General features: G+C 40.8%; 1 protein-coding gene across 1 annotated transcript; it reads left to right on the top strand.

The window, feature by feature from the left end:
- Positions 1 to 6,474: 6,474 nt before the first annotated feature.
- Positions 6,475 to 10,193, top strand: LOC124603368. Its single transcript, XM_047136390.1, has 2 exons — positions 6,475 to 6,807; positions 9,894 to 10,193. Exons 1-2 carry the CDS (start codon positions 6,525 to 6,527, stop codon positions 10,058 to 10,060), a joined length of 450 nt encoding a protein of 149 aa, XP_046992346.1. The 5' UTR covers positions 6,475 to 6,524; the 3' UTR covers positions 10,061 to 10,193.
- Positions 10,194 to 10,791: the final 598 nt, after the last annotated feature.

Genomic DNA, 10,791 nt, shown 5'->3' with positions numbered 1-10,791 from the left:
CCCCCCCCCCTCTTCCTCCTTCGTGTAAACTGATTTTGGTAAGATTGCTAGCTGGCCTGTGTTCTTTTATTACCTATGTAAGTTTGCCCGCTGCCGTAGTCGTAACATGTTTTGGCCGGCAAGCGGATCATGTTGGCTAGAGTTTGAATGTGGTCTGCGCTGTTGCAATCAACAAACTTTTTGTAAGGAAGCAAATGTTGGGCTTTGACGTGCAAATATTGAGCTAGTCATGTACGTGTTGTTGTGTTAAGGGTTTTAGGGCATTTTTGATTGGGATACCTTTTGGAAATTTTACCACTCTTTTAGAGACTGTATAGGAAGGAGTAACTTCGACTGAAAATTTAATTGTAAATTATACATTTGTGCTTCACATTATAAAATTTAACTGTATTAGGTGAAAGTATGTAGTTTAATGCGCAATGATTGTTTGTTAATGTATCAAATTGTAAACAGTTTTGTTTTGCAGTGATTCAAACGACACAAATAAGTTTCTCTGTTCACCTGTGGCGTATAACATTTTTATTAGCTCATATTGTAAGCAGTTTGATTTGTTTGTGCCACTGTAACTAGTAAGCCACAGCGTAATTTATTACAGTTAATTAATTGTTTTGGGGAAATAAACCTTGAATTGTATGTCCCCTTTTCATTAATCGAATACCATCCAAATCGTCCGCTCACCAGCCTTTACCACTTCAGAAAGAGAGAATCTCTTTCATTTGGTTGCACCATTCGAGCAGCGATCAGTAATTCTATCCTCTGTGACTGCCGGGATCTTGCAGACTCAGAAGCTTCTTCTGACGCAGGACAAGTGACTGCATTTGGTTGAGGGAATTGTCAGCCACAGACAGCACCTGCACTCTGTAAGATTACTCGGGGAGGCCTTACTTTCGGCCCTCCTGGACGTCTTTCGCAGCCTGGCACAACCAGAGTCCCCCTCCCCAACTCGACCGCGGTTGAGAGGTCCACCTCAGTGCGGGCAGTAATTGGGCTGGCCACTGGTGTGGATGAATCGGTGAACTCGCTATCAATTCTAGGACTTATGAAAGGTTTGAAATACTATGATCCACTGACGGATACCTACTAGGAGCAGAGGCCTACATTTCAAAATAAAACTGTTCTGAGTTCCAACACAGACGCTATGCGCACAGGTACTCGTATAACACATGGTCTAGTGATAGCGTCTTTGATTAGTAATCAATACGTAATTGGTACCAGGTTTGAACCTCGCCAGGGTATAAATATTTAAAAAAAAGAGTTCCAATGACGCTGACGACTTCCGGCATAAGAAGTCACGCTCATTCCGTTAATGAGTACCAATGGCGCTGACGACTTCCGGCATAAGAAGTGACGTCCATTCTGTTAACGGCCGACGGCCGCAGTGGCCGAGTGGTTCTAGGCTTGTCAGTCTGGAACCGCGGGACCGCTACCGTTCCAGGTTCGAATCCTGCCTCGGGCATGGATGTGTGTGATATCCTTAGGTTAGTTAGGTTTAAATAGTTCTAAGTTCTAGGGGACTGATGACCTCAGATCTTAAGTCCCATAGTGCTCAGAGCCATTTGAACCATTTGTTAATAGCCTTTGCAAAGAGGCCGGAGGAGCGGACGTTGTTTCAGGGCACCCTCTTTCCCTTGGGGAGGGAAACTGCCCTTAAAGGCACAAGAATCAGCTATGATAAAAGGCATGCGGTTGCATTAAAGACAATTTGTATCCACAGGAAATATAGCTCGCATTTGATAAAAAGTCATTAGAACCTCATCATTACCAAAAGATTCCGGACTAGCCCGCCATTCAGGTCTCTGGGAAGGGACTGCGAAGAGGAGGTGCTCATGAGAAAAAGACTGAGTAACTAACGATGTGTAGCTCATTACGAGTGAGGGGGGGGGGGGGGGGGGGAATGTCAGAAGTATTAACGTGGTGTGGAAGATAGAAACTCTGAAGAGGAAATCCTAAGACTCAATCTACATGTAGTTGGGGGTTGTTGTTGTTGTTGTTGTTGTTGTGGTCTTCAGTCCTGAGACTGGTTTGATGCAGCTCTCCATGCTACTCTATCCTGTGCAAGCTTTTTCATCTCCCAGTACCTACTGCAACCTACATCCTTCTGAATCTGCTTAGTGTATTCATCTCTTGGTCTCCCTCTACGATTTTTACCCTCCACGCTGCCAACCAATACTAAATTGGTGATCCCTTGATGAGTTGGGGGTTAGTGAAGCGAAATGGAAAGATGACAAGAGAATCTGAGCCAAAGAGTACAGGATAATGTCAACAGCATCGGAGAGTGGCATAACGGGGATAGGAAAGTAAGACACAATGAGTTACCGTGAACAGTTCGGTGATATGACTGTTCTCTTCAGAATCGATAGCAAATCAACACCTACAACATGCCGAGGTCGCAAGGCGAGGATGAAGAGACATAGAAAGTATATGAGGATATTCAACGGGTAATTCAGTACGTAAAGGGAGGTGGAAATCTAATAGTGATTGGGGGCTGGAACGTGGTTGTAGGAGAAGGAAAAAAGAAAGGGTTGCGGAAGAATATGAACTTGGTAGTAGGAGTCAGAGAGCAGAAAGACTAATTGAGTTCTGCAACAAATTTCAGCTAATAATGGCGAATACTCTGTTCAAGAACAACTAGCGAGGAGGCCATACTTGGAAGATTTCAGATTACATCATGGTCAGGCACAGATTCCGAAATTGAATAGCGGATTGTAATGCTTACGCAGGAGCAGATATAGACGCAGATAACAATTTAGTAATGATGAAGAGTAGACTGAAGTTCGAGAGACTAGTCAGGAAAAATCAGAGAGAAAGGAAGTGGAATATTGAAGTACTAAGGAATGAAGAAACACGCATGAAGTTCTCTAAGGCTATAGATACTGCGATAATGAATAGCTCAGTGGGCAGTTCAGTTGGAAAGAAAATTGTAGGTACGAAGAAGGTAACTATGATGGAACAATGGATAACAGAAGATATTCTTCAGTTGACAGATGAAATAATGAAGTACAAAAATATCCACAGAAATTCAAATATACGAAAATTCAAGTCACTTGGGAACGAAATAAATAGGAAGTGCATGGAAGCTTAGGCAAAACAGCTGCACGAACAAATATGAAGGAATCGAAAAACAAATGATTATCGAAAGAACAGACTCACTGAATAAAGAAGTCAAGACAACTTTCTGTGAAATCAAAAGCAAAGTCGGTAACATTAGGAGCTCAATGCAAATTCCGCTGTTAAACGCAGAAGAGAGAGAGGATAGGTGGACAGAGTACAATGAAGACTTCTACGAGGAAGAAAACCTATCTGATAACATGACAGAAGAAGAATTGCTCGACGGGAAAAAGATAGGGAATCCAGTATTAGAATCAGAATTTAAAAGAAATTGGGACGATTTAAGATCAAACAGGACAGAAGGGATTTATGAAATCATTGGGGGATATGGCAAGAAAACTACTATTGACACTGGTGTGTGAGACTGGTGACATACCATCAGAATTGCTAAAAAACGTCAGACACACTATACCGAAGGGTGCAAGAGGCAACAGGTGCGAGAATTATCTCACAATCAACATAACAGCTCATGCATCCAAGCCAAAGATATTACACAGAAGAATGGAAAAGAAAACTGATGATCTATTAGATGGCCACCAATTTGGCTTTAGGAAAGTTAAAGGCACCAGAGAGGCAGTTGTGACATGCGGCTGATAATGAAAGCAAGACTAAACAAAAATCAGATAACATTCACTGGATTTGTCGACCCGGGAAAACCGTTCGTAAACGTAAAATGGTGCATGTTGTTCACAATTCTGAGGATAATATTGGTAAACTGTAGCGAAAGAGAGGTAATGTACAATATGTACAACAACCAAGAGAGAATAATAAGAATAGAAGGGAAAGATCGAAGGGCTCGGGTAAAAAGGATGTAGAGAAGGGGTGCAGTCTTTCGTCCCTACTGTTCAGTCCGTACATCGAAGAAATAATGACGAAAACAATCGAAGGTTCAAGAGCGGGACTAAATTACGGGGTGAAAGTATACGAATGATGCGGTTCGCTGACAACATTGCTACCCTCAGTGAAAGTGAAGGAGAATTATATGAGCTACAGAATGGAATGAGCAATCTCATGAGTACAGAACGTGGACTGAGAGTAAATCGAAGACATACGAGAGTAATGAGAAGCAGCAGAAATGATTACAGTGAGAAACGTAACATCAGAAGTGGGGATCACGAAGTAGACGAAATAAAGGAATTCTGCTACCTAGGCAGCAAAATAAGTCATGCCGGGGGTAGCAAGGAGGATACAAAATGCAGACCAACACTTGCGGAAAGCGCATTCTAATATGAAGCATAAGAGACTTCCTGGCAGATTTAAAGTGTGTGCCGGACCGAGACTCGAACTCGAGACCTCTGCCTTTCGCAGGCAAGTGCTCTACCAACTGAGCTACCCAAGCACGACTCACGACCAGTCCTCACAGCTTCACTTCAGCCAGTACCTCGTCTCCTACCTTCCAAACTTCACAGAAACTTCCGGCTCACAGTTTTAATCTGCCAGGAAGTTTCATATCAGCGCACACTCCGCTCCAGAGTGAAAATCTCATTCATAAAACATAAGTCTTAATTTGAGGAAGAAAGTTATGAGACTGTTTCATGGTACTAGAGTGATCTCTAGATAGTAAAAATTTTAGAAAAAGACTGAGACTGGAATATATCAAGCAAATAATTGAGGGGACGTAGGGTCGGCTTAGGAGACGAATTCGCGGGGCGCCGCATTAAACCAGTCAGAAGACTGACGACTGATACGAGAGTGAGAGAGAGAGAGGCAGTACCAGCACAGAGAAAGATAGAGAGAGAGAGAGAGAAATAGAATTTCTCGTTACATTTCTTGTAAGATTAGTGTCATATTGGAGCTGCAACACTCTTACAGCTCTTTGCTGTTCTTAATCTATGTAAACGATTTAGGTGACAGACTGAGCAGCCGTCTTACGTTGTTTATATTTAGGTGATGCTGTCGTTTACCGACCTGTAAAGTCATCAGAAAATCAAAACAAATTTCAAAACGATCTAGAAAAGATATCTGTATGGTGCAAAAATTGGCAATTGACCCTAAATAATGAAAAGTGTGAGGTCTCCGCATGAGTACTAAAAGGAATCAGTTATACTTCGATTACACGATAATTCAGTCAAACCTAAAATATGAAATTCACCTATAGACATAGGAATTACAATTACAAGCAACTTAAATTGGTAGGAACACATACAAAACATTGTGAAGAAAGACTGAATCCGCGTTCTATTAGCAAGACACTTAGAAAATGTAAAGAATCTACTAAAGGTGACTGCCTACAATACGCTTGTCGGTCCTCTTTTACAACACTACTGTGCGGTGTGGGATCCTAACCAGACAGGGTTGACGGAGTACGTCGCTAGAGTTCTAAGAAGGGCATCACGTTTTGTATTATGATATCGGATACATCATTAAAACAAAGGCGGTTTTCATTGCGGCGGACCCTTCTCCCGAAATTCCAACCATCAATTTCCTCCTCCGAATGCGAAAATATTTTGTTGGCACTTTCCTACATAGGGAGAAACGATCATCATAATAAAACAAGGGAAATCAGAGCGCGGAAAGGTATAGGTGTTCGTTTTTTCCACAAGCTGTACAAGATCGGAATAATAGAGAATTGTTGTGAAGGTGGTTCGATGAACAATCTGCCAGGCACTTAAATTTGATTTACAGATTATCCATGTAGATGTAGATGTAGATGTACGGTTTTCGAATACTATCACTTCCTGGCGGGGCTTTGTATGTTTATGATTATTTACCGCGATTGGGCAATTTCGATTTTAATTGATTTAAATGTGGTCATAGGCATAACAAACCTACATCAACAATCACTTGTTCCGCAAATAGTCTTTAAAAAAGCACACCATAGAAACATTGTAGTCGTGCATGTCAGCAAATAAAATAATCGAAATCGACGTTGTTAAAAAATAAAAAATGGAGGCAAGTTTTGGCTAATATACATAGCTTGGTGGAAAATGAACATGAATTTAAACAACTTACTGAGATTGGTGCATTAACGAAGAAACTCTTTATCTTACTTGCACCAAAATGTAAGATCATAGTATTTTGTACTCTTTACCTCATTTTGTTGTGCGTCCTGTTTCAGATCGTTTTGAACTGCTCAACACGGTTTGTAACAGCGGAGTTTTGCGCAAATCTTGTACAGAACAGTGGAAATTTTCGTAATTCGTAATTAACTCGTTCTTTCGAATAAGTTGTGTTACCACTATTAACAAGAAGGCTGAGTCGCTAGCCTCGACTGTAATAGCAGCAGATAAACGACAATCGCATTTACTCCGATTTTTGCTTTCCTCAACGTGTGTACTGCTAATTAGTGTCACCTTCAGCTTAGTGGGACATCACTGATTAGGAAACTTTACTTACTATATAAGATAGTGTGTAACTCGTCGCCTTTCATAGTTGTCTTCACAATATACGTATACAGAGACTGGGCCGTGACAGCAATGAGCAGCAAATTGGTAATGGTTCTGTTTGGCGCGTGCTTGCTCGTGCTACATGCACCTTACGCTGCTGCTCAGGAGATAGGTATTCCCGAATTCTCTTTTGGGCCAGTGGGTGGTGACGATGGTGCTCAAGTGATAGGTATTCCCGACGATGGTGACTTTGGAGGCGAGCTGCCTACTGGAATCGGGCCAGTCGTCGAAACGAGCAGCGAGGGCAGCAATTCTACAGAACAGTCGACAACCGAGACCGAAGCCGAGGCGGAGGCCTCTACCACCGAACAAGGTACGTCGACTCAGTTACAGCTGTATGTTGGATAGTGCTGGCAGAGAAAGCGGACGAAGGGCAAGAAGGCGCGTACACCAATGGCTGAATTTTTACTGCCCATTCTGACAAATTCTGACATCTTCCTTTCCTGTGGTGGTTAGCGGAGGGGATCTGGCATTGATTTGCTTACACCGGTGGAAAATTTGTTATATGTGTATGCAAGTTACGGGAATGATTGTGTAGAATGCTTGTTCATAGTGATGCTGGTTTCTTCTGTCGTGGATGAATATCTGAATGAAGCGACAGTGAGAAATGCCGAAACTTACCCTGGTATTATTGAATGGCAATGAATGGGATGCCAAGTTAAATAGTTCAAGCCGGCGGACGGATCAACATCAACTGTATCTCATGATTTCATCCGATGAACCGAGAACGAGAGGCACCAGTCAAGACTCGAAAGACCCATAAGTAGGAACACCGGAGCTCTGCTATGTTTTCTCTGCTAACTCTAAATCACTAAAGAAAAATTCGGGAATCGTTCCGCTAAGGAGTCCGCAATTTATTTCCGTCATTCTTGCTTGTAACGTGCGTGTTGGTTCAAATATATGAGTACCATAAACCTGTATACTTTGTCCAATTTGCAGATTCAAATGCCATTATCATGACTGTTTTTAACTTCTGTGATACTTATGTTACTGAACATAGGGGCTCTTGTATGAAAGGATTACATGCCGATTAATACAATATTTTCTAAAGTGCAGAAGAAGTAATAGTAAAAACTAGAGTGGTCAAAGTTAGCATGGATCTGGGGATACACTGACTTTTCTCTACTTTCTCTAATGTCACTACCATTCCACTGTTGGTTCTCACTTCAAAAACACAATGAAACTTTGACCATCCACAAATAAAAACATTGATCTTAAGTTTTTTAAGTGTTTTATTACGCCTTAAATAAGAACAAACCTAGTATGGTATATAAATCAAACAGTATGCTCCATTTTCAAAATTATAAATATAACGATAGGTATTGGGTTGGAGTATCACATTCATAGCTTTAATTTTAGTTGAGTGTAATTCCTTCGCTTTCATCCCTCTTAAACGTAAATCCTTATTTCAAAACATTCGTTGCAATTAGAGTTAAGTTTACCTGTTCTTCATTTATCGAGTCATTATCTGACACTTGTGGCAAAACAAACATCATTGCTTGTTTCTGAATATATTTGACATTACTTGCTGCATCTGTATCACACCCTGAACCACAATAAATTGTAATTTGAGCAATATATGACTGACATGTATTTTTCTTACTTGTGGGCACATTAACAGTTGCAGATCAGCCTTCATCTGAATACTGATGGTTAATGTTCGTATTCCTTAGTCCCATACTGTCATTGGCGGCAATACTGTTTAACAAATTGTATTTACGTAGAAATAATGCGCATGACCAGAGAAGTCGTAATATGCTGGCAGATATATAGAACTGAACAAAAAGCAAATCCGTAGTCTACTTCTAGAATTAATCCAGTAACATACATGATATAGATAAAAACTCCGATAGCTTTGCAGTTAAATGATATCGGTGTATTCTGCACAGCCAGATTTTAACACCTTTTTTCCTATGCAGTTGTAAGTCCCAATAGGTTCGCCAACTATTGCGCAAGAAAATCGGCTCTACATGGTGCCATCTAGCGTATAGTGATGGGACTTCACCAACAAACACTATATGGTGAACACGCAACTGACAGCCAGCAGATTGTAACACTTTTGGTGTATGAGTGGTCGAAGCAACCACGGCGATCAAAATATAGACATTTTACGGGATTGTAATACCGCATTACAACTGCTTTGCACAGAACATTCGTGATACCTTTCGTATACTGCTTATTCTCAGACTCCACATACGACCTCGGTGCAGATCACGTTTACTCATACTTAGTGCAACACTCAACAACTTCTGTCTACACAAATGCAAATGAAATCGTCCACGCTGCGGAACAGTGCCAACTGAAATGATAGTCTATCTGGAATTTGTGCTTCTCAAACTCTGAATAAAACGCTGAGATCTTGCTTTATTAGTAAGATGTCAAGCTAGAGACACTGAAGTATTTCTGGTTATACCTAAGTGTATACTGCCATCTTATGTCCCCTTACAGAAAAGACAGCAGTTTCGAAAACTTTCCTCTGTAACGGGATTCGATCCGACTACCTCCAGGTCTAGCGCTTCCGTACTAAAGCGACCTCGGTTACGGAGGTGGCAATGAATACTAAACAGCCGCAGAGCACAAGAATACTTTCTAGTGTATGTCGCAAACACCAAAAGTGCAACACCAGAATAATCACAATAAAATCTGTAATGGAATGTATGAGGAAGTATTAGATTCTGCAGACATCTACAAATATAGTAAACCAAATTATTATGACTATGAAGAAATGGATTTACACATGCATGACGGCAGTCATATCTCAAGCATCACGAACAGAAATAAAAACCGCAGAGTGCAATAACATTACGAGAATGTCTTTTGTTTACTTTCGAAAACTTGTAATCATGCATTATTTTAAATGTTCATTTTAAAACATCTTCAGTCTTAAATTACGCTTCCCTTGAGTTTAGCTTATTAATGTTAGTTCTCATTATCTTTTGAGCTATGGATTTTTTGTCATGTCGTCATTGCACAATATCCGGCAGCACGGCTTCCCCTATACAGAACAGATTGCTGTGGTGAGTAAGTTCTTTGTACATTGGTACAAGTATTACTAATGGTACACAGTTGAAGGTGGTCTTTCTGGGACATTAAGTACTACAGCCTCAAAAACGAGACGCTATATGCCGCGTCTGCACCTAATAAGAAAAGTGCTACTAGAACTCTAAAAAACTACTTGTTGTGTTTGTTTCTTCTAAAATGAGGTCAGTACAACATGTCACATGTATTATCGGCTATAATTGGAGGCAGTTTCTCAGTAAGACAGTAACAATCACATATTGTAGTGTTGCGACATGCCAACGAATTTAGCTTGTTTATACCCTTATATCCACTAAGTACCGCACTCCAAAAATTATAAATATTGTAAAAGAAATTTAAAGTTTTTGACCTCATTTTCAGAATCCCGTGTTGGCAAAGGCAACTCGAGGCACATTGCAAACTCAAGGACTGCATCTCACGCCAAAACCAGGACAGCTGCTAAAGCCAGGACAATAGCCAAAGCCAGGACAATAGCCAAAGCCACGACAGCTGCCAAGAAGGCAGGCAGAGCAGTGCACAAGGCGTGATCACAACTTCAACCTGGATTCTGCGTCACCATGTTATCAACTAATAAATGATTAACTTGTGTTGTGTATCCTGATTTGGGCAGCTTATTTCTCCAAGTGATTTTGAAGTAAAAATCTTGTTCAACGGAAGAAACAGTGTCGCTACATTTCTAATAAATTTGTACCCCTGAAAGAGATATCAACCAAGATATATATCCACAGACTGTAAATGAGTTACCCCACTCGAGCATTGAACGAGAACATTAACACTTCGATTTGAGTAACGAAGGAAGACGAAGAGAGGTTGAGTCACTCTTTAGTTTTATTCGTATTACCAGTTTCGACTTTTGTTACAGGTCACTTTCAAATCCAGTACCTAATTATTGCGAGACCAATTTCATCAGCAGTGCGCAGATTCAGAGTATGTCTACCTTCTTTCGTTATATTAAAAGCGTTCTCAGTGTCCTCAGACGTCATTTCCTCAACTTTGGCTTTCTTTTATCACGAGAATGAGCGCCATTATTTTCTCTAGTAGGCATGCGACACGCTACGAAAGTGTACAGAATGTACTAGAAGGAAACGTCAATATTCAGAAATATGAGGGGAACGATCATTCGAAGCCAAAGGGCTAGTAAACATGGGCTCTAATACACATGCATTAAGATCTAGGAGTATTTGTTCGTTTTCATTACCATGCAACTCACTTCTTTTGCAGAATGAGTGCCCACAGCACTTAATGTACGCGCTTTAGA

The sequence above is a fragment of the Schistocerca americana genome, chromosome 1 (assembly GCF_021461395.2).
Source record: "Schistocerca americana isolate TAMUIC-IGC-003095 chromosome 1, iqSchAmer2.1, whole genome shotgun sequence".
In the NCBI taxonomy this organism is placed as follows: domain Eukaryota; kingdom Metazoa; phylum Arthropoda; class Insecta; order Orthoptera; family Acrididae; genus Schistocerca; species Schistocerca americana.
This window is presented reverse-complemented; position numbering and strand designations above follow the sequence as displayed.

Bases quoted from the DNA above. Each gene is read 5' to 3' on its own strand.
- LOC124603368 (XM_047136390.1), top strand. From the start codon at position 6,525: ATGAGCAGCAAATTGGTAATGGTTCTGTTTGGCGCGTGCTTGCTCGTG. The intron at 6,808-9,893 runs GTACGTCGACTC...CCTCATTTTCAG, and splicing joins GGCCTCTACCACCGAACAAG to AATCCCGTGTTGGCAAAGGC.